Source organism: Crocodylus porosus, unplaced genomic scaffold (assembly GCF_001723895.1).
Source record: "Crocodylus porosus isolate Cpor-Errol unplaced genomic scaffold, CroPor_comp1, whole genome shotgun sequence".
Classification (NCBI taxonomy): Eukaryota; Metazoa; Chordata; order Crocodylia; family Crocodylidae; genus Crocodylus; species Crocodylus porosus.
In genome coordinates, this window is record NW_017728914.1 from 22,207,436 (window position 1) to 22,231,582 (window position 24,147).

At 41.8% G+C, this 24,147-nt stretch overlaps 1 protein-coding gene across 3 annotated transcripts in view; it reads left to right on the forward strand.

Annotated features, from left to right (window-relative positions):
* The window catches only part of JAKMIP2 (janus kinase and microtubule interacting protein 2), a 122,797-nt gene that overhangs the window by 84,473 nt on the left and 14,177 nt on the right, over positions 1-24,147 (forward strand). For all 3 annotated transcript variants that reach the window (XM_019534977.1, XM_019534979.1, XM_019534978.1), the window contains exons 6-19: positions 1,954-2,100; positions 3,793-3,933; positions 6,121-6,177; positions 7,964-8,083; positions 9,167-9,295; positions 10,026-10,109; positions 11,163-11,225; positions 11,575-11,673; positions 17,685-17,783; positions 18,150-18,203; positions 19,438-19,503; positions 20,232-20,300; positions 21,467-21,544; positions 22,472-22,675. In XM_019534977.1, the coding sequence (XP_019390522.1) occupies positions 1,954-2,100; positions 3,793-3,933; positions 6,121-6,177; positions 7,964-8,083; positions 9,167-9,295; positions 10,026-10,109; positions 11,163-11,225; positions 11,575-11,673; positions 17,685-17,783; positions 18,150-18,203; positions 19,438-19,503; positions 20,232-20,300; positions 21,467-21,544; positions 22,472-22,675 (1,410 nt within the window). The remainder of the gene's footprint in view (positions 1-1,953; positions 2,101-3,792; positions 3,934-6,120; positions 6,178-7,963; positions 8,084-9,166; positions 9,296-10,025; positions 10,110-11,162; positions 11,226-11,574; positions 11,674-17,684; positions 17,784-18,149; positions 18,204-19,437; positions 19,504-20,231; positions 20,301-21,466; positions 21,545-22,471; positions 22,676-24,147) is intronic.

Genomic DNA, 24,147 nt, shown 5'->3' on the forward strand with positions numbered 1-24,147 from the left:
CCACCGTTTCCCTACCTGCTGCCCGGAGCAAGTGCTGTAGCATGGACACAAGGAGGAGCTGCTGGAGGCCGGGGAAGCCAAGCAACTCCCCTGGTGGCTGCAGCAGTAGCAGTAGTGGCCCCATCCAGAAGCTGTGCTTGCTGGCCAGGGCCAGAGCCGGGGCCCTCCCCGGCATGAGGGTGGGAGCAAAGTGCACTGGCTGGGTGGGGTATAATTAATTGGGGGGTGCCTGTGGGCCAGGTGAAATAGTTGGATTCAGCCCGCAGGCTGTATTTGGCCTGCCCCTGGTTTACAGGGTTCTTGGGAGCTATCATAGGAAATTTCATAGTAAAAATGTAGCCCAATCTGATATCAATTTCCTCTTAGAATAATGATGTGTGCTTTTATACTAGTGTGGTGTATATAAACTATCTATAATCCCTAAACCCAGCGTAGACACTGTAACAATTAAATGTAGGGTTATGATTCTGATCTTACTCACAATGAGTGTAGACCAGTTAACCATTGACTTCAAGGTGGTTTTACTATCATGAGTTCACAATCAAAACTGGTTTGTAGGATTCTGGTTAAATGTTTCTATATTATCTGACTCAACCTTTTCTTATCAGATACTCCTAAGCACATAGCAGCTTCTGGTCAGATCTATTCTTGAAAAATCAAACAATGACAGTATTTCAGCATCTGGCATATCGACTATGCAGGCTGAGGACAGTATAAATATCAGATCTACAGAGAATGGATTACAGTAAATTCATTCCTTTGACAGATTTATTTTAGCATGCAATAGGTATGCCTTGCCGTGGACATCTGCACTTTTTTGACCATCAGCATTTCTGCAATTCTGGTTAAAGATTAAGGTTTTGAAATGCAGAGCCGTTCCATTGTATTCAGTGTGAGCACAGGAATCATAATTGACTCATTTGGCTTCAGTGTAGATATCTCATTCACATCAGTGGTATTAATTAACTAAAGCTCATAAAATCATGTCTTATCACAATTGTAATACAGCAAAATGCATTAACGTGTATTGCTTACATTAGTTACATCTCTCAAAAACCAAGTTCCTACAGCATTTAGCAAATAATAGCCTGAATATTCAGTCTAATTGATTATAATTTGATGCATACTTTTAAATAGCCAAAGTCTTTTTTTCTTTAATGAGACAATGTCATTTCTTAGAAGAAAGACTGTAAACATTTCTTAGAGAGTTTGATTGTAATGAGCACATTTATTAAATAATATATTATGATCCAGAGTACTGCTACAGGCAAAGTACAACTTCATGTATAATTATGTGTCTTCCTTCCCATTAAAATAAGGATTTTTTTAATAGTGTTGTTCAGAGAACCTCATCTTCTAAGGAAAGGGGAATTTCATGTATAGAGGAATTTAGACTTAACAGTAGTAGAATCCAGCACTATGTATTATAATGCTTTTTCCCTGCTAAACAATGATTTGATTTTTAAAAATCCACTGTGTTATAAATAAAAATGTTTTCTGTTGTCCACTGAGGACTCACTGTATGGATGCAGTATTTACAATTAGGGTGTTTTGGACAAGCTGCAGACATCCAAATCTTCCTTTTGGTGAAAAGGTCTGTATCATTTGTCTGTAGGGCGTGGAGCCTTGACTAAAGAAAATGGGTTTCTGTTCCAAGCTCTACCAGTAGTCTGTTGGGAGATCTGGGGCAAGTCATTTCATCCCAGTATATGCCTCAGTTTCCCCATCTTCAGTGTTACTACCTTTCAAAGTACTTTAAAATCTGTGGATAACAAGGGTTAAATAGCAGCAAGGTATTTTTATTTTTTGTCACTTCCATTTGATAATTTTCCTATGGGACTTTGCTTTAGCAAGGGCTGCAATCCCCCAGGAAAGAGAGCTAAACCAAGAGCTCATAGTGAGGAAAAAGGGAGTATATTTTTTTAACCAGGCCATTATTCATTATTATTACAGCTGAAACGTGTCCGAGAAGCTGAAAAACAATGCAAACCTCTCCTGGAAAGGAACAAGTGCCTCACCAAGAGAAACGATGAATTGATGTTGTCCTTACAGCGCATGGAGGAAAAACTTAAAGCTGTCACTAAAGAAAATGTAGAAATGGTATTGAATGTAGAATGCTATTGAACACCAGTCAAGGACTGTGCGTGTGTGTGCGCATGCATGTGTGTGTGTGTGCATGTGTGTGTGCATACATATGTTCACCCACCCCAGGACTTTGATATGGTCTTTCATAAATTAAATTTGGTACTGTTGGACTGATAGTGTAGCCATCATGGTGCAGGAATTATGGAGACTGATGAACCTGATGAAGAATATCTTGTATTTGAAAGCTTGTCTAACTTCATCCTAGCCATGCAGGTGGTCCAAAAGAAGATATCGCCCACCCACAAAAATCCTTACTTCTCATATACATTAAATTTGTAATTCAGGCAATTGTGAACATACTTCTATGTGGGCATAGCTAGATGCATGTGGAAAGGTGGGCAGGCAAACTTGATGGAAGAGGCCATAAATTTCACCTCAAATATTGGTTCTGTTGTACCTGCTATTTCTTTCTTTCCACACTGGAAAAGCTTTTCTGTTTATAGATTTGTTAAATGAAATCCTTCTGGATTTATAAGGCTTGTATTTGACTCTCATTCATTTAGGAGTTTCTGGTATTAATACAATGGAGATCTAATGCCATTGACTACAGTTTCAGCAGATAGGTGCTGAGAAGATGTCCCACACATGGCACATTGATGGATATCATCCCTGACCCATGATACCTACTACACTTGTCTTGAGCAGGCTGACTGCTTTGTCATTTTGGTTCTATCAGACTACTAATTAAGATGAGTCATTATGTATGCAAGCATAATTTGACGTGCAGCTAATCAGACATTGAAGCCTAGGACTTCGTAACTAATCCACAGTCTCGAAACAACAGGTGAAATATATGTAGACAACAGCCTAGAGCAGGGTTTTTCAACCTTTTTTAACAAGCCTCCTGGTGGTAGCAGCTGGATATGGAGAGCCCCATCCCACCACGTCCGTTCGGCTGGGCAGTGCCCATGCGGCCCGCAGAGGGGAGCCACTGCCCTCACCCTCCCTGGCTGCTTCTGGGAGGTGGCAGTGCAGAGTGGTGGGTGACTGCGTGAAACCCCACTGCCCCACGTCTGTCTGTAAAGGGGTACCTCCTCGCCATCAGCTATTGGCTGAGGGCAATGACCCAGCAGCCAATCAGGACAGCAAGTTGGGGGAGGGGTGCGGGGGCAGGGACATGCCACGGTGTGCCGTGTGGAGCTGGTGGCACCTGACATGCCCTCCCCCTCCCCTGGGTAAGAGACAACATGTGGGAATGTGCCTAGGGGCACGTGTACGCCCAGTTGACAACCCCTGGCCTAGAACCCTTCTACACCTGTAGAATTACATGTCTCTATACCAGTAGATCGAGGAGCTCCATTAACTTAAAGAAATAGTTTCCTTATAGACAGCAATGTCAATGGAGGGGGCTGGGGGGAATGAGTATGATTGTGTATGTGCGATTGTGTGATTGTGTGTGTGCGTGTGTGCGCGCACATACCTGCACACAGAATTTAATTTCCTGACATTCAGTATAACTCTACAGTTAAGTGGTGCTAATGAGTAGTTAAGTCATGACAGTTTTGCAGTTGTATTGAAAAAATACAGACATTTTTTTAGGCAGGGGGAAGGAGAGGAGTTATGTCCAAAGAGGAAGATTTCTGCTTGTTTGTTTTTAAGCTCTGAATCTGTTCATTTCCTTTCTATTATTTTATGTTATTACCGCAGAGAGAAAAAATGACATCACACCCTCCTCTAAAGAAATTAAAATCTCTCAATGACCTGGATCAAGCAAATGAAGAGCAAGAAACTGAGTTTTTAAAGCTGCAGGTTATAGAACAACAGAACATAATTGATGAGTTGACAAGGGTATGTTAGACCATCAAGAATTAAAAGAATTTCCTAGATAAATAGTATCTCCATTTTAAGGCATACAAGATTTGAATGACTACATATGTTTTTATAATAATGTGTTGTTATATCTTATTATATTTTTTGAAGATGTATATATTATTTAATAGTGTGTGTATGTGTGCTTATACATACATATATACATTATACTATACCATTTATAATGTTTGTTTATATATAAAGATATTATAATGTATATATCCAGACTTGCTGTATATAGTGCTATACATACATGCATCTCTCTTTCTCTTTCTCTCTCTCTCTTGTCTGGATTTTAATATATATTTATATGTTAAAATCCAGACTTGATTTTTATGGCAAGCCTTTGGGTAGACAAGTTTCTTTGAGTAAATCTGATATCTTTTATTAGACTAACCCAAATAGTTGGAAAAAAATCTTCTTTGCAACTATTTGAGTCGGTCTAATAAAAGACATCAGATTTACCCAAAGAACCTTGTCTGCCTATGTCCTTAGACCAACACAGCTATAACCTATATACTTGTTGTATGGGTATAATTTGTATCATTTCATAGGCATGCATAATCTGTAATTTGATGTCTAACTCTCTCCCTACACTGCAATCCCACAGCATGCAAAAGAGCTTTCATAAACATACCCAAGATAACTTTAAACTAGTTTAACTAGCTCCAGTACAGACAATGTTGTGACTATAGCAGCACAGAGCTCCACATAGGATGCAAGGCCCTCTTTGGAAGCTGGACAAATATTTGGGTGCGTAGCCCACACTTAGCTCTTTGTAGGGTGCAACAGAGGTTTCATTCAATATCAGGCACCTATAGTGTTTCACAAACCAGTCTCATAAAATGAATGGGATCAGTAATATGGTTTCAAGATTCAATAACTTAGAAAAATATAAGCCTAAAACATATATAGAAGTTGTAGAATGTCTAATGCAACTAGATTTATTCCAAGTAGAATAAAGTTTCAGAGTTCTGTATAGGGAAGGGAGAAAGAAATTAGTTTTGCAGATGAAATTTGAGGCAAAAAGGTGTAAGGAAGACAGAAAAACAAAGAAAACAGTTCCAAATGTTGTAAGCAGGAGATAAAAAGGCTTTGGGTGTCTGGAGACATGCCGGGAGGCTGCTCCGACACGCTGTAATTACAGCGTGCCAGAGCCCACTCAATTAATTAAATCTGCTGGAGCATGCAATTAGTGTGCTCCAGCAGCCTCCGTGTCTCATGTATCAGTGTCCCCACACTTCAGAATGGAAGGTGGGGCGCTTTAACTATAGCTTGTTGGATGACCTTTAGCACCCCGCCACCTTTTTGAAGTGCAGAGACGCTGATACACAAGACGCTGGCAGCGCTTTAATTAGAGTGGCTGTCAGAGCCACTCTAAAGTGCCACCTCCACTCCCAGAGCACATGTAAACACGCTCTTTGTGCCCACGGTGACAAGACTGGTTCTAACAGATAGAACAGGAGTCCTAGCAAAGGAAAGCGTTCTCCCTTTCACTGTTCAGCTCCCTCTGTAACACTGTACGTTTGAATCTTGGGTACATTGAGGAGAGCAGATATTAGAATCCCCTTAAGAAAAATACAAACGATACTATTCTCCAGTGTGACACAGGATCCAATGTTGTTAGACAACTTTTCACTAGTAATTTGGTTGCAGCTCTTAATGTGAAATGTACCTTTCAAATATATTTGCATAATAATATGAAAGAAACATTCTAAAAAAGTCTTCTAAGACCTCTTTCCTACTTGGGACACGGTTGTGAAGTAATCAATAACATAGACTAATCTTTTCAAAAGAAGAGACACGTAAGTAGCACATCTGCAGACAGGGCAAATAGTACATTTCAAACCTGCTGGGCCCCAGCAAACTCCCAAAGGAAAGACTTCCATTTATTTCCATGGGAGATTGATCAAGCCCTATTGTTTAATAAATACACGTGGCAACGAGGCAAGTATCTAGGACCTCTTTTCAGACAAGGCCCTACTGACCTTAGAGAACAGTTTTCTGCTTGATGCACATTGAAATGGATCATCCATTTTCCCAAATGAACGTGAGTTATTTGGAGTCAGTGGAACTACACTGATTCACTGCACGACTGTGTATCTGAGTGTTTATGTCTGCATACAACTAGAAACTTTGCATCTAACCATTAACCTTATTTCTCAGGACAGGGAAAAGCTTATTCGTCGAAGAAAACATAAAAGAAGTTCAAAGCCCATTAAGGTAAGAGGAATAGTAGGTTATTATATAGTAATGCCAGTGTGCTTTTCAGGATAATATATCATGATTATTGCAACTCAACAACACCTTTGAGCACTCTCAGCAGTGGGGCTCATAAGAGTTTCAGTTTCTTCAGGAAAATGTTTTCAATCCCTATTTCTCCAAGATTTATTTGAAAATGCCCATTTTGTTTTTAGTGGTGGGTTTTTTTCCTTTATAGATCATATCAGATTTACTTGCCACCATCTTTTCCATAAATACCATTATCAAGGCCTGTAGAGATTTATCTATGTCCCTAGAGACTCTCCACTCTACCTGCTTCTGTCAGTTTATCCTAAGCCTTCAGGGCCAATCCTGACATCCTTATTGAAGTAAAAGTCACGTTGACTCTCATTTTTACAAACCGAAATCTCTGGCCTAGATCTTGAGATGCAGCTGAGCAGCACGGAGTTAATAACTCACCTCTGTAGATACATGCAAAGGACTTAGGCCACTGTTATATTGCCCTGATGCTGGGTCTTGTCTAGTCTAGTCTAGTCCCTTGGCATATTTTAGAACACCACCAATTTGAGCTGGAATAAACTAATCCCAATGTCACTGTCTACATGTGCGTTTAAGCATAGTAATTAACTACGCTGCCAGATACAGCTTGTATCTGACAGGATGGTCTGGCAGCACAGTAAATTAGTCTGCTGTGCCCTAATTGCTGTGCATGTGTGGACAGTGATGCTTTACTGCACAGCAAATGATTCTGCTGTGCAGTAAAACATCTTGTGTAGATGTGCCCCGTATGTCCATATTTAACTTTATTTCTACATAAATAAACCAGAAATTATCCCATGCAGGAGGATACAGCAGTGATCTTCATTTCTGAAAAATATATGTGCACCAGAATTTCTTGGCATCTTCAGTTCATCCTTCTGCATGACTCAAATTCTGGGAATTCATTAGAAGGCTGTAATCTGACAGCATTAAAAGAAGAAAAATGCTCTCCTGAAAATGCATCTTAAATACTCATTGATCAGTCTGTCTTTACCACTACCATGCTTTGTGCCAAGTCTTAAATGCTGAAATCTGTGTCCTGAAACCCAAACCTGCTGGTTAAGCAGCTCTGCAATCTTAGGATATAACTCAGAATGTTTCTTTGGAGTCATTAATTCAGTGAAACAGTGGGATATTAGACACTACACATCCAGAACACGTATTGTAAAAAACATTCTCTGTAAGTCAGTCTTTACCATAGTAGTGAAAACTAATAGGAAGTTTAATTCTCCTTTCCTTTATATTAGTTTTGTTAGTGTAAAGCCTTTCCCAAATACACACAAGTGTCAGGAGTAGAAGAATTATGCCCATTGTCTCTTTTTTGTATTTAATCGGACCCTATCCTCATGGGCCTAAATGTTGACGGTCTTGTTCTGAGCATTGTTATGTGATAGCAATGTATGAATTTATATCCTTCTAATGGGGTGAAGAAGGAAATGCTGTTCTCATTAATTTTCTGATATGAGTCAGATTCTCAAATAGTGCGGTCAGTACAGCTCCATTGACTTCACTGGAGTAAAGTGGTGTATACCAGCTGATGATTCGGACCTGTGCTTGAATCCTTCCAAACACATTTCCTGATGGGGATATAAGCCTGTTGTCATCCTTTCATGTCTTGTGGCTCTTTACATTTTTAAAGTGCTTCCTGATGTTTGTTGGAACTGATTTATTTTTTCCCAATATGCAAACCCATGCTATTTGCCTCCAGAAGATGTTCAGAGCTCCCTGTGTTTTTTTCCTTCTTTAGAGACATGTAGTGGATACAGTTTTCGGGTATGATGATGATTCTATGGACTCAGAAACCTCATCCATGGCCTCATTTAGAACAGACAGAACACCAGCAACGCCAGATGATGACCTGGATGAAGTAAGATTTCCTTTCCTCTCCACAATTTGAGCCAAACTTTCAAGAGCGTAGGTGATTAGAATCCCAAAATATTTCAGATGCTTAGATTCACAAGCAGTACTGAGCTCTTCTGTAAATGCTGCCTCAGTTGTATGCTGAGACCTTGAAACTCAAACCCTGAAGAATTTTGAAAATCTAGCTTCTAGAACCTAGGATTACTAATTTTGGATATGAATAAAAATAAATGAATATCCAAATAGCCTGTGACTGCTAAGCTCAGATGCTTTTCTAAACAGTACTTTTAACTGATAATAGTCTGGCCAACAAGCTCATCAGTCACTTCCATCAGGCAGGAAATAGAGCCCTGAGTCTGTTCCTTCGGGTATTTCCTCAAGTCCTGATTTACAGTTCTCCTTGAATGTCCAAAACACTATCCACTCCCATTTGATTTTGAGTCCGGGGGTTCTCAAGGTTGTCACTAGGCTCTTTTCATTAACTGACATCACAGAAGCATGTTTCCCTTCGTAATGAGCCACAGCTGCCTTTGCCTACAAATACCTTGAATGTCATCAAAGATAGTACATGAGAGCCTTCAGCACTGAAAGCAGAAACCTTATCACCTAAGCTAAAAAGATAAGCATTTTAGTAGTGAGATGCTAGAGGACTGTCCAGCTGCTAGGAAAATCCACTAGCAATGGTCAATCTCATGAACAAGTCTTTGTATCAAAAAATTAAAGATGCCAGTCATTGTAGAAGACACCGATTTCCCACAGTGTGGCAAGGAGTAGTGGAATTTTTTTTGTTTATCCTGGCTTATCTATCTGTGACCAAAGTAGCTAAATTTGAAGCAAAATTAACCCAAGGCCAGATTGGCCATAATCTACAAAAATATGAAACTACATGTTTCATTTAGGTTTCTAAACTCAACACCCTTATTACCACTGCAACACACGCATTTAAAAGCCATTTTACATCAATGTTGGTTGTCAAGACATGGTGAAACTATAGCCAGGAGTAACCATGAGAGCCCATTTTAGGCATTCCTTCCCTTTCCAGTGCTCCTATGTTTTCTTCTTACAAAGCATCTTCATTCTGTTTCTTCAGAGTTTAGCAGTGGAAGAATCAGAGTTGCGATTTCGACAGCTAACAAAGGAATACCAGGCTCTGCAAAGGGCATATGCATTGCTCCAGGAGCAGACAGGGGGCATCATAGATGCTGAAAGGGAAGCCAAGGTCAGTATTTGTCTGGGGGAGGGAAAGTATTTAGCAGAAGCTAGAAAGCAGAGCATACAAGCCTCCCAAAGGGAAAAGTGAAGTAACATCTAAGGAATCCGACCAGCATATTTGTGCAGTTTAATAGATGGCAGCATCACTCATTTGGCTGAGCCCATGTAAAACAGAAGATTATTAAAAATGAACACAATGGATCGACTTGTAAGATGCCTTCCTTCCACTGAGTCAGGAAACCCTTTATTGATGTAGACGTGTCCAAGTGGAAGATCCTGTATAGTGGCATGTACAATTCCTCGGGTTGTGCAGGTGGCCACACACAGGTTTTTCCAAGCACAGTGAATGTCTGTAGGTTTCTGGGAGATCAAGCATTGCACCCTTCTTTGAAAATACATTTGAGAGTCTTTCACATGGGGACATACTTTAGACAAAGTTGCAAATTATCTATTACACTAAATCTTCCAAACCTGAGTCTCTATCTATAATGTGGGGCCTGATAAATTTCTTCCTCTTAACTTTTGCCTAGCTCTTGTGACATCATTCATGGCAATGCCAAACAAATGCAGAAGGGCATACCATGCAACTAAGTAACACAGCAATGTTTTCACATGTCTTATGGGTGTAAATAATGACATAGGACTAGGCTATCTCCTGTGTCCAGTTTCTCATTGTTGAAAATCCCCTAAATACATTTCTTCTTTCTACTGTGTAATGATGTAACTGATTTTAATAGGCACAGGAGCAGCTCCAGGCAGAAGTCCAGAGGTATAAAGCTAAAATTGAAGATCTGGAAAAAACACTGGCACAGAAAGGACAGGTATATATTTTGCACTGGGCATGAACTTCTGCTTTTGTTGTAGCTAATCTCTGCTGCTGCGTATTCATGAAGCTGGGCCATCAGTGTTCCTGTTAGGCTATCACATTCGCATCAAGAATTTTGTAGCTATTCTGGACACTAACACAACCAGTGATCACTGAATTGTACTGAGGCAGAATGGGTAGGTCGAGAGTTTCTGGTACATACAGTGGGATTCGAGCACAGTTGTCCATTCAAGAGACTACAGAATTTTTAGTAGCAGTAGTTTGTAGTAGTCACTCAGAAAATAAGTCAAAGGACTTGCACCCTCTTCTTGTCGCACACACAGAGAAGTGGACACTTTGTAGTAACAATACGTTGCATTTCTACAATTTTAAGCCTGGTTTTATGCTGGTAGTATCTCATTTCATTGATTGCAGTGGCACTATGCTGAGTTTACACTGATGTAACAGATCAGAATCTGGCCCTTAATTTTCAGATCTTTACAAAGCTCAGTTACAGTTTAGCTAAAAATTCTTGTTGAGTGCAGGTATGGGGGTGCATCACTTCTGCCACGTTATAAATGAGTCTAGTGTGTCACATGTTAAAGGCTTCCTAGTTTTCAGGATGGAACAATTTAGGACGGCATGAAGAACATTGAAAAAAATCGAAACTGCGATGAGAACTTGGACAGACAGTAAGGTTAATACCTATATCCCTGTGAACTGTACCAGAGCAAATACAAATAATCAGGATCCAATTTTACAACCCACTAAGAGGATGCACAGTCACTAAAAACACTGTCCCTGACTTCATAATGGACATTATTTCAATATAGACTTTCAGGGAGGTATCAGCTTCTAATGAAAAAGCCCAGTGGATTCAACAGTGTTGCTGCTAAATAATAGACTATCATATTGCTATGAAATACAGCTGCTATAGAACATTTTACTACAGTATTTAAACTAAGCACTTGTGGCTTGTTTCAACAATCATGCTGAATTACATAATTCGTAGGCTAAGTATTGAAATAGTCACTTGATTCTTATTTATCATTGTTACTTTATCAAACAGGACTCTCACTGGGTAGAAGATAAACAACTTTTCATTAAGAGGAACCAAGAACTTTTAGAAAAGGTACGCTCGAAATCCTCAAAGGTTGGTTTTTAAAGAGGTGACACATTAAATACCTTCACATTCAGGATGTGCAATTTGGATTTGTGAATTTAATGAATGAACAGTGAGCAGGTTCTGCTTTAACTCCTTCATCTCCATTAATGAACTGCGGTTCTGTTTTTGTGGTACCCAAACCTGGGACAGAAACAGCCTGTTGTGTTGCATTAGGCTAAGCCTTTACCATGGCTACTTCAGGCAGGATATTTTAATCCTCTCTGTTCCTTGAGATGCTGCTTCCTCTCTGTTTCACAAAAAGATTCAGTGTTGTTATAATGACGGCACAAATCACGAATTCAAATATTTCTACCAGATAGAAAAACTGGAAGCAGAAAACAGCCGCTTACAACAGGAGCTTCAGGATGCACGAGACCAGAATGAGCTGCTGGAGTTCCGGAACCTCGAGCTTGAAGTAATGAACAGTCATTCCTCGCGGTGGGACCGGGGGCGCCAACTGAAAGCCAAAATGCCTGTGAATTGGACTTTGAATTTAAGCAAGGGATTACTCCAGTTTAAAATGAGTGTAACGGAATGGTGAATCAGGTGCAATATTTCTAACTAGCTGAAACCTGCAAAACATTTGCAAATTAAATTTTTATTGCAGAAGTGGCCCCAGGGGGCACCACCGCCATTGAGGAAAGCACCAGCGCCCCCCCCAGCTCAGGGGCTGTATGACCTGGCGGCAGCTTGCGTGGCAAAAAAAAGCAGTGAGGGGCCTGATGTTCTTTTTTTTCCTCCTGGAGGCTGCCTCCATCTCTCGCAGCTGGGAAGTGAGCTGCCACTGGGTTGTGCAGCCCCTGAGCTACACGGCACCCCAGTCCTTCCCTCCACAGGGGCGGCACCCCCTGGGCAGTACCCGCTTGCTGCTACCCTGCCCAGGCAGTCCCAGGGGGTGCCACCACCATGGAGAGAAGCACTGGGGACCCCTGCAGCTCAGGGCCCATCAGTAGCTTGTGCCTGGAGAAGTGGGCAGGCTCTGGGGAAAAAACAAAAAGGATCAGGCCCCTCATCGCTTTTTTTTTTTTCCTTCGGTGGAGCCTGCCCACTTTGCGGCGGGGGAGCCAAGTGCTTCATTCTAGCTCTGATTGGCCTGCAGATATGTTTGAAATGCCTCAGGATCTTCTATAATAACAACACACTTATTCTGTCTGTTCAGAGCACTCTGATTGGTTGTTTCAGTAAGCATTGTGATTGGCTGCCAAGACAACCAGAGTGCCCCAGACAAACAGAATAAGCCTATTATTATTATAGATTAGAGAAAGAAATGGCCAAAATCCCAGATCTCATAATATCTCCTGTATTTTATGAATGGTCAGGCCTAGGTTTAACCAGCATGCTTCCCCTGAGCCTCACATGGTGTCAAAAGCAAACGCTAATTGACTTGAATGGCATCCAATGGGCCTGTGCGAAGCAGTGAGTATTCGATTCAGCTTCGGATTCAACCAATTCAGAAGGACAGTGATTTGATTTGGTGATTCGAATCACTGTCCCAATTCAATTCGGCCCATTCAGATTCAGAGATTTGGCCACCAAATTGAGCCAAATCTCCTCTGAATCAAACAGGCAGCGGCAGCAGTGTCAGTGGTGGGGGTGTGGTGGCAGTAAGTGGGGCCCCACCCTCCACCCACTCCTGCTGTCCCACCTGGCCCCAGCATCCCAGTACTTTAAAAAAAAAAAAAGCCCCACACTCACCGGCTACAGCAGCGGCAATTGGAGCCTCTGAGGGCTCAGGACAGAGCCTTCCCATGCAGTGTGGGGCAGCAGGGATCAGCCCCCACACCTGGCACCCACACAGTAGCTATCACATCACGCAGGTGCCTCACAAGCGCCAGGCGGGGAGGGGGGGCAATCCCCACTGTCCCACCCTGCATGGGGGGCTCTGCCACAGGCCCCCAGAGGTCCTGATCGCTGCTGCAGCTGGTGAGTGCAGGGCTTTTTTCTTTTTTTTTTTAAAGTGCTGGGATGCTGGGGCCAGGCAGGGAAGCCATGGGGTGGGGAAGTGGGTGGGGGCCGGGGTGGGGAGAGCACTCAGGGGGCTAGGGGAGCCAGCAGGGGATGGGACCAGGCAGGGCCCCCCCCCATGGTCCCCTCCTCCAGCCCTCCTTCCCCCTACTTATCAGCATGGAGCCTGGGTCCAGTTCCCTGTGGTGGCAAGCGGGGACCACCTGAAACTCCAAATCAATTCGGAGGCTTCCAGTTAGATTTGGACCTTTAAATGGGTCTCCCAATTCAATTTGGATTCAGAGATTCGGCCTCCAAATCAGGTATTGGTCTAGAGACAAAAGGAATCAAAACTCATGGAAGAGGTGATATCTTTTATTAGACCAACTAGATATTTGCAACCAAGTTGTATTTATCTGAAAGCTTTTAGGCACAGTCACCCTTCATCAGGCATAGGAGAGAGCAGAGAATGTATAAGTTGACTTGAATTTTTTTTTTTGCTAGTTTACTTTAGTGGAGGATGTAGGTTTCTGATTTTTTGGAGCAAGCTGCTGTTGTCAAGCTTGACAAGACAGTCTTGCTTTTATTGCAGGCTTGAAGTAAAGATGCCAAACATAGGTCATGATCTATAAAGCAATACAACTGAATAGCTCTGCATATTAGCAGTCTATTGAGATATCAATACTAAAATTACCATATGATACATGCTCAGTGGCTGAGACTGTCACATCATGCCATGAGTAAGTTCTTATGGCATGTAAAGAACTTACTCATGGCATGATGTGACAGTGCCAGCCAATAAGCACTTATCATATGCTATAGACCATTTGTGAGGCAGAGCCATGAAATTAGAGCAAGGGTCTAAAGGTATAAACAGACATTGCCAAATGAAACAGATCTGGTATGATGTGCCATCACTTTGTTGGGCAAAACACGTTGCTCATTGTCCCACATATTGATCCTACAGGACAACAGAACAGTGTCCTACACAGCAGCCTGTAGGTTTTCCTGGTTAAAAATGCTCTTGTCTGATATGCTTTGCCTCTGAGCAGAAAATAACTGAAGAAGTGTTGGGTGTGAGAAAGAGAAAAAACACAAGAGGGAACATGACTCTAACTTAGGGGCTATCATACTTACCAGGAAGAGGGGAACTGTGGATCCCAGTCCTTGTTCACTGGTCCAGTATATGTATTTTAAATCAAGCAGTCCGTGGATAAAATATATAAATAGGCCAGGGAGCAGGGACCAGAATCCAGAGCTGCCAGGTGTGTGCCCTAATCATGACGCTACAAAGTGCCACACACAGGGCACATCTACATGTGCATTAAGTGCATTAATTAAAGCACTTTTTCTAATGAGCATTAAATTTAGGTCCCTCCAGAAGTACTAAAGAAATGTACTGCCTTAATGCGCAGTTAGGAATGCACATGGTTTTTAAGTGGCACTTCATGTGCAGTAGCCTATTTTACTATGCATTAGCATAATTGCACTTTTTTATGTGACATTTTAATGTGAAGTAGAATAGGTTACTATGCATTAAAATGCATCTGTAAACACATCCAAAGGATGCATCTACATATGAGCTTTACTGCAGAGTTGACTAATTATGTCCACAGTAAAGCGTCAGCATCCACACATGTTCTGGTATTAGGGTACAGTAAATTTACTGCAACTGCCCCCCATCAACTGCTTTGTGGTGCTGAGCAGCCCTAAAATGCCCTAATATGCCCTGCCTACACCATTGCCCCTCATTCCCAAGCTGCCCCCCAGCCCTACTGGTGCCTCTCACTCCCGACCCACAGCCCCTGGCATTGCGGGTTCCCCGCACTCCAAACCCACAGCCCCACGGCCCTGCTGGTGCCCCACACTCCAAATCCACAGCCCCCTGGGCCCGTCTGGTACCCCTCACTCCCCAGTCACTGCCCCCCGGCCTTGCTGGTGCCCCTCACTCCCCACCCATAGGGCCCTGCTCCCCCTTGCCCTATTGTAGGGGTCCCACAGCTGCCAGAGCTACAGGGCCATGGACCTGGATCCACAGCGCATGAGCCCCAGTTGCTGCTGGGAAGTGGTGGATGCTGCAACAGAGCAGAGCATGGAGCTTGGCTTCCCCTTCCCCCATGGGCCATGTGGCTGTTGGGAAGGGGAGTGGATGCAGGCTGGCAGCTGTGGGCTTGGGGCTCCCTGCCCTGATGCCCTCCCCTGGGCCTCTGTGGCCTAATGAGCAGGCCAGAGCAGGGTAGAGAGGCTTAGTGCCACTGCTGGGAGCCCAACACTGCCATGGCAAGGTGCCCCCTGCCCGCCTGGAAGCAGTGGGGCAGGCAGTGCATACTTGTTCCCCCTACTGCTGCTGGGCAAGAGGGAGCACCTTGCCATGGAGGCGCAGGGCTCCCAAGAGTGGCATCGTGCCTCTCCACCCCACTCTGCTCTGTCCTGCCGCACCTGGTCCTGCCCACTGGTCTGTAGAGGCTCCTGGGGGGAGAGCAGCAGGGCAGGGATCCCTGAGCCTGCGGTGGGCATCCTGCATCAACCCCCATCCCATGCACAAACAGGAAGCTGAAGGAGCTGTTCTCATGCTGCTTGGCTGCTGTGTGCATGTGTGCACTCACATGTACGTGGAGCCTCCCGCCTGATCGCCCTCCTCCCACACCCCTCATCCCCTTGCAGGCTGGAACTCTGCCAGCCTGCAAGAGGAAACCTGACCTTTCCGCATTTTTCTCCTTAAAATGAGAAAATCCATGTTTTGCTGCATTTTACCGCGGTGAACAGAAAACATGGAACCCTGGTAATGACCTAGGCACTCAGCTACTCAGCCTTGATAAAGCTGGGGGAGTTTGGACATGCACTGAGGAATACCTCTAGGTATGGGGGGAACTTTAAAATGAGAAAAATAAGGTATCTCCGATGGTTAGGTGCCTTCAGGGATAGAGAACAGATGAGCAGAGGTTTTGTTGATCACCATTTTAGTTTTCAGTTTCAGATTCCCATTTTTGGCACCTTTTCTTTGCATTTGACTCATACTGGTAGTTTATTTTCACGATTCTTAATTCATGACTCCTAGCATCTAACGATGTGAGCTGTCATGTTTGTGATTTAGTCTACAAAATCTTATGTTTCTTTGATTTAGTTAGTCTACAAGGTCTTTACCCTGCCTTTTGCCTAACATGGCTGGCTAACTACCTCTCTCTACCCAAGTTTACCTAGTTCTTTAAGGGTCTGGTTTGAAGATGGGTGACAAGTATTAAAAGGTGCTTGAAGTTGCAAAATGTCAGGTTCGTTGTCATGTGTAGCAAGGTGAGCTTATATTTCCCTTTATAGTAGTGAATCTGCAGTTATATTTAGCTGAGCTGACTTTGCTTATTGATTCAAAGCCCTTCTTTGTTTTGGATTTTCAGCAGTATCTTTGTTTTATTGTTCTGCTGCAGATTTCAGTTAATGCTTAGGGCTTCATTTGCTCATAATTCAGAGCTTAGTGATAACTCACCTCCTTCTCTAATTCAGAGTTGTGACAGTTCCTTGGTTATGAATCTTTCCTAGAGCTTCAGCTGACAGCTGTGTTTCTGTTTGGTTTAGAAGTAAATTGAAAAATCACTCAATTAAGTGCCCAAAACACTAAAATATGTTTTCAAGATAAAACTGGGCCCCACTCCATTCCTTTCTAAGCACAGGAACAGCTATTTACAGACCTTCTTCTCTTGGATTAAGATCTTCAGAGTTGAGCAAGTATTGAAAAGTATTCATATAAATGGATAAAGGCCTATTTTGAATTTGTTGCTCTCAACAGGTATTATAATTTATAAATTTATAAGAATTAATATTCCTGGGAACAACAATTTTTAACAAAATAAGGGAATTGTAAATAGAAGTATTTTCATCAGAAACCTTGGCTGCCTGTACGTGGGCTGGTTCGCACTCTAATTACAACACATGCTCTGTGTTCTAATTAGAATGCTCCAGCATGGCCTCATCTTCACATGTATAAGTTCCTGCAGGTTTAAAAATGGCTGCTGGGGTGCTTTATCTAAACCATGTCAAATGAGGTTTAGGTAAATCATTCCATGGCCATTTTTAAACCTATGGGGGCTTAATACACATGATGGTGAGGCATTTTAATTAAAGTGACTCTCTGGGAACTCCTGAAATACCCCCACCCCCATCCCCAAGCACATATATAGACTGCTCTAATTCAAACACCTATCTTAGGGTTATGCTCATCCAGTCAAGGGATAGAAACATAGCATATAACCAGTGCATGCAGTTAAAATCAATCAATACAATTTGAGTTTTGAATATTAAATGCTGCTTAGCACATTGATTTTTTTTCCATTGTAATCAAATTCAGTGCAATGTTTTTTTATGAGATAAAGAACATATAACCTGTAAAGCATGAACATCTATGGAGAAGAATTGTTTAGTCAGTACATGTTCACCTACAGAGTCCATTATTCCAACACATTTTCATGTGTGTTTCCACTTTAATTAAAGGAGAGAGAAAGACGGTCCCCACCATTTAATCTCCAAATCCACCCATTCTCAGATGGTGTAAGCGCTCTCCAGATCTACTGTATGAAGGAAGGTGTGAAGGTATGTTAACATTATTCTAGACAGAGCATTTAGCCCCACCTCTGTTTAAGGCTGTCCAGCAAATCCCATTTTGTAAGGCTCTGTTTTTCATTTCTCATAACTTTAAGTAAGTTTCTATATCAGGTTCTACATCAAGTAAGAATTTGAGATGTCACAGAAGACTGAGAATAAGGTCTATAGTTACAACCGTAATGGTAGACCTTGATTCAAAATGTGGTAATATCAGCAAAGTCTGAAAACCATTGACGTTGGATGGCTGTCCTTTGTTAAATGTTCAGTGTTTTGTTGCTCTTAGCCATGTTCATGGAACCAGTCACCACCATCCTAATGAAGTGTGCAGATCACACCTTTATGTTCTTTTCATAGGACGTCAGCATTCCAGACCTCATAAAGCAATTAGACATCTTGGGGGACAATGGGGTAAGTGAAAGTATAACGTATTTTTCCCAATATTCTCATATTTTGCCAGTAAAACAGGAGAAAATTTTGATAATACATTTCCCACAAGACAGTTGTTAGTCATGTAATATAAGGATTGTGTTATTAAAGAGACTTGTTATTCTACAAACCGCTAGGTTACCAAATTGAATATAGCTTTAGTTTAAAATGCATTGGTGTTTGGAGGCCATAAATTGCCTGTGTTAATGGAATTGATTTGCCTGAGTTGACTACATTTGCTACCCTGGTGATATCTGCTGGCAAATTCAGGTGAGAGATGTAGGATTAAAATTATAAGAATTTGTCCTACCACACGGACTCGTGGTCCTACCAAAACTGGGTTTAGGAATTTGTCTTTGTAATGAATCGCTACAATGCTACTGCTTATTTGGTCTTGCCAAACAAATAAATAAAAAATACCTGTCTCCAGGACTGTCTTATAACATAGTTTACTTTAAGAAACTGTATAAGAAAAAAATGAAGAACATATTAATCAGTAATCAAGTGTCAACCTGAGTTTCCTCTTACATATGCTGATGGAATAACTACACCAAAGCTAATGAAGTTACATCAGTATAAAACCAGTGTTTCTGAAGCAGAGCTATCCTATTTACTCTGAATCTAGTTCTGTCCCATGTTGCATATAACATACCATTTTACTGATGTGTCCAGTCAACCTGATTATCATTATTCCAAGAGAGGACTCTCTTTAATGGTATAGGTTGGGATTTGCAAAGGGTCCCCAGAGAATTAGGCACTTGCTTTACTCTGCATTTTACTGAAATTTGGATACCTGCCTCTACTTGGTTCCTTCGAGAATCCTAGACATAGTCAGTAGTCTGTGTACTCAATGGCCATGTCTACACAAGACACTGACTGTGCAGTAGCCCGATACTACTGCTCAGTAGTGTTGCATGGCAAAAACTGTGACGTGTTGCTGCTGCACAGCAGTATTAGGTTACTGCACATTAGCATCACAAAAAGACGTTTTTAGCACTACTTGTTTATACAAGTAGTAAATGACTGCATAATAACAACAGCGCAGTCAGCATTGCATGTAGATGCAGCCAGTTTCTACTACTTCTGTTAATTTGCTCTGTTATTTCTATGTTAAATGCAGAGTGAGAATGGAACTTAGGAAGATTTTCTTCTAAAATAATAAATATGTTCGAAAAAAGGATGTCACCTAATTTGCCTTTTTTTCTTCCATTTACAGAATTTAAGAAATGAAGAGCAAGTGGCCATAATTCAAGCGAGTACTGTACTATCTCTGGCAGAAAAGGTATAATTTGTGTTACTTGTCTCTCAAGAATTAATAAGGACTGCACTGTACCAGTTCAGCTATATCATCAGACTGCATTTTGTAGACTCATCTCACACCATCAAGAGATTGCTTTTCCTGACATAATTAATACCATTTCCCCAAATGAATTAAGCTGTATCTTCAATAGTAGATTTTGCTGGTATTATTGCATGTACCTTAGGGCTTAAGCTGCTACAGAAATTAAAAAAAAATCACCTCGCTAACTGACATTGCTCTACAAACAGTGTAGACATGGCCTATGGTATACATTTAGAAGAACTATAGTAGACACAAAACCAGTCAACCATACAAGATGAAGCCAGCAGTGGACACGAGGCTTTCAAAGCCCATTAAAAGATGTAGCTCCCATTGAAATTGGTACTGTGTGTCTAGATCGCCTACCTTGTTTTGCAGATCTCAGCCAATTTGTGTTTTTAACATGATTCATTTTCATAATTTAAGTCAAGTGAGGATCAAAGGAAATATGGCAGAGACAATAGCCAGCTTATGGCACTCAGGGTAGTCAGCCAAGCCAGCTTTCAAATTATTCTCTGGTAATGGAGCACAGGCTTAGTGAGGACCAGGTTTGGGTGTTCAGGTTACTAAATTCACATAAACTGTCTGATGGGGCCCCTGTGCTGTATTTGGAATTAGACATGTTAGCTGAACATGCCGTGGGTCACATCTCTGTGTTGTGTGCCCTCTAGTGGATCCAGCAAATTGAAGGAGCTGAAGCTGCTCTGCACCAGAAGATGATCGAACTGGAAAGTGACATGGTGAGCAAATGTCTTAACATAACAATTCACTGGAAATGGCAAATTATTTGATTCCTCTGTGGGTTAGGAAAAAAGATGTCTTGCTAGGTAAAGAGAATTAAATCTACCTGATTTCTGTGAATCCTTAAAATGCTTGCTGCTACGACTTTGTTTGGCATTTCATAATGCGGCAGGGTGAAATGGGTTGCGGGGGGTTGCTGGGGTTTTTTGTTTTGTTATTAAATAATATAAATGAACTTGACTGCCATCGCTGATCCTGTTTTCAAATTCTTGCCCTTTGTGGTGTTGATTGTTTGTTGCTGTTGCATATATGGAGTCCAGAAGTTTCTGGGTGCTTTTCTGACATTTTAAACACGCGTTCATTGCCACATAGCATTCACAGCCTAAATATTGTGAAGGCATTTATTGCATGCATCAATAAGAGGAAAAAAATTAATGATAACATTATTTTCTTTCAACATGATTTAAGCCCTCAACATCCTAAGGGCAAGACATTCCTAGCCACATGGAGTTTAATAAAGTGAAGTTACTTTTTGATCTCATTTTTCTCCTCCTTAACTGGAAGTAATGTGCCTGAAAATGAACACACTTTAATGTAATACAGAAAAATCAAAGTGGTTCAGATTCTGCACCTCAGGGTTGTATACACTCAAAATTAATTCAAACTGAGGTACGGTGTGATTTAAAACTCAATGGCTATTCCAGAATAACTCTACAATGTAGACACACTTGAGTCTTGTTACTGTTTTAAGTTTAATTCACTTTCTCATTTATTCTGGAAAAAGAATGTCCAAGCCTGGAGTTGTTCAGGATTATTTATTCCAGATGAGGTATTTTAGAATAACTCCATATGAAGATGAGGCTTAAATTACATGGATGTAATTCCAGTCAGTTCCACTAAGGACACCAAAGACACCTAGGAGTTGCTAAAGAGTACATTATAGCACATTTTAGGTGTACCATAATAACAAAGGAGCCACACTTGTTTTTCCTTCATGCTTTGTTACATAGGATTCAAGAATTTACAACCCTGCAAAGACTCCATTACTCATGGATTTCATGTATTCCTGTCCCCATTAGACATCTGTACTTGATCAACACATATTTCCCACAGCCTTTGGAGTAACTAATTCATTTTTTTCTGTCAAAATGATCCTGCCCTATAGGAGCAGTTTTGCAAAATAAAAGGTTATTTGGAGGAAGAATTAGACTACAGGAAGCAAGCTCTTGACCAAGCATATATGGTATGTACAAAGAAAATAGCTGCAGCACATGTTGGCTAATACCAAAAGAGGACACAGATTTCTGCTGGTACAGCAGGATAGGAGGTCTTGCTCATTCTTCCTAACATGTTAAAGTTGTTTTTCTCCACTCTGCCAAACCCCAAAGTGCATCCTGTGCAGGCACAATATAGCTTTGGCCTCTTCGCATCTGAAAAAGACAAAATACCCCATAACAGAAAATCTTCTTTGAGTTAAAAATACTTATTCAGTGGTATCACCCTTCCCAATGGAGTCAGTATTAACCACTGAAACTAGTCACATTCCAGAATCTTAAAATAGCCTGTTTAGCAAGATAACATTGCATATTTTGATCAGTTTTATTGGTGAAGTGCTGGCACAGCAAAGCCCATACTACTTAGCTGTCATACCTGTAGTATGCAAATTTGAATTGTTTATGTTTAGAAAGTCATGAGCAAGCAGTGCAGAGCTACCCAGCCCTTTACCAATGATTGCACAAGTTGATTAGCAGGATTAAGGTTTGCAAGAAAAATGTGGATCATGATGTGCTGGTCTTTGACCTGGGAGCACAATTTAAAAGTGGATAAAAAATGTCACCTTTTGGAAAGTTGATGGAGTTTTCATCAATATTTCCAATTGTAATTAAAACAACCAAATATTCAGGTAAAAATATGCATTACCATTCCATCCCAGCTTTGCTTGAAACATATAAAAATTGGAAATTTCAGTGAAAGTTGTCACTGAAATTCCGTAGAAGCAAAGCCTGGATATTTTTCAGGATCACTTGTCCTGTTATGCTTTTCTGTCTGGCACACACTTCACAATCTTCTTTTGTAGAAGTCTTGTTAGCTCTGACCAAAAAGAAGAATTCCCACCTGTATTTTATAAGCTAGCATGTCTCTAATCAACTTTTGATGTTACATCGACTAGAGAATCCAGGAGCTTGAAGCCACCTTATACAATGCTTTACAGCAAGAAACGGTGATAAAGTTTGGGGAACTACTAACAGAAAAACAACAGGAAGAGCTGAGGACAGCTGTGGAGAAGTTAAGACGGCAGATGTTGAGAAAAAGCAGAGAATATGACTGTCAGATTCTTCAGGAGAGGATGGAGCTTCTGCAACAAGCCCATCAGGTAGGACACAATGACTAAGTCATAGATAAAAATTAAATCCATATGGTTTTTCTGTATCAGAAGACATTTTGGCCTTGTCTCAAACTTTGCATGAGAGATCCAGGTTCAGTTATTCAGCCTGATACATTTTTGGGGGGCTCTTGTCTGGGCATATAAAGGCCTCTTCTGTGTCTGCAATTCCATGTGAATTCATTTGTGAAAGCAGTTGGCATATTTTGGCGCTCTATTTCCAAGAATCTAGACTTGTAACATAAATTTTAAAAAACAGTTATTGGGCTCAGTACAGGAGAGAGTGGGTGTGTCTACATGTTCATTATTCAAGTATTCACATAATTACAGGTACTAACTTAACGCACTGTAATTGACACTACTGTGCATTAGCACTTGCGCACGCTTTTTTGGGGACGCTAATGCACAGTAGACTAATTCTAATGCACATTAGTATGGGTTTTGCCTGTCACGCTAATGCATAGTAGAATTAGCCTACCATGGTTGTGGAGTCTCATGTAGACACGTTCACTGAATACAGTTCTCTGGCTGGTGTTATAGAGAAGGTCAGGCTAGAGGATCCAGACTAGGCTTAACTGAGACCCTGTGGGTCAAACTTCAAGGAGGGCGGGGGGAGAGGGATCTGGTGGTAGGGGTTTACTACAAGCCACCACATCAGGAGGAAGAGCTGGATTAGGAATTTTCCAGGCAGCCTGGGGAGGCCGTACATGCAAAGGATGTTGTGGTCATGGGTGATATGAATTATCCTGACATCAACTGGGAGGAGCAGTCGGCCAGATCTAGCCACTCACAAAGGTTCCTGACGTGCGTACAGGACCTACACCTCGTATAGGAGGTACTTATCCCCACTAGGGAAAATGCCATACTGGATCTATTGTTAGCCTCTGGGGATGACCTGGTGGGGGAGGTGCTAGTACAAGGGAGGCTAGGGGACAGTGATCATGAAATGATCCAGTTTGCTATTCAGAGAAAGGTGGGGAGGGTAGCTAGCACAGCGCAAATGCTTGACTTTAGGAAAGCCAACTTCGATATGCTCAGGGCAGTAGTCAGAAAGGCACTTGGAGCCCAGGGTGTAGCTAGTATGGGGGTCCAGGAAAGGTGGTCCTTCCTCAAGGAGGCTATCCTTGGGACGCAGCAGGACGCAATTCCACCGTGCAGGAAGGCAGGAAAAGGGTCCAAGAAACTTTCATGGCTGAGCGTGGATAGCATGAAACTTTCATGGCTGAGCTGGCCTGAAGGCAAAGAAGAAAGCATACTGGCAGTGGAAGCAGGGGGCAGGGACCAAGAAGGAGTATACCTCCCTGACCCGAGGTTGGAGGGATTTGGTGAGGGAGGCTAAAGCAGCACTGGAGCTCAGATTAGATTCTGGGATTAAGGATAACAAAAAGTCCTTCTTCAAATATATAGGTAGCAAGAAGAAGTCTCAGGGTAACACTGGACCCCTACGAGGCAGGGCAGGGCAG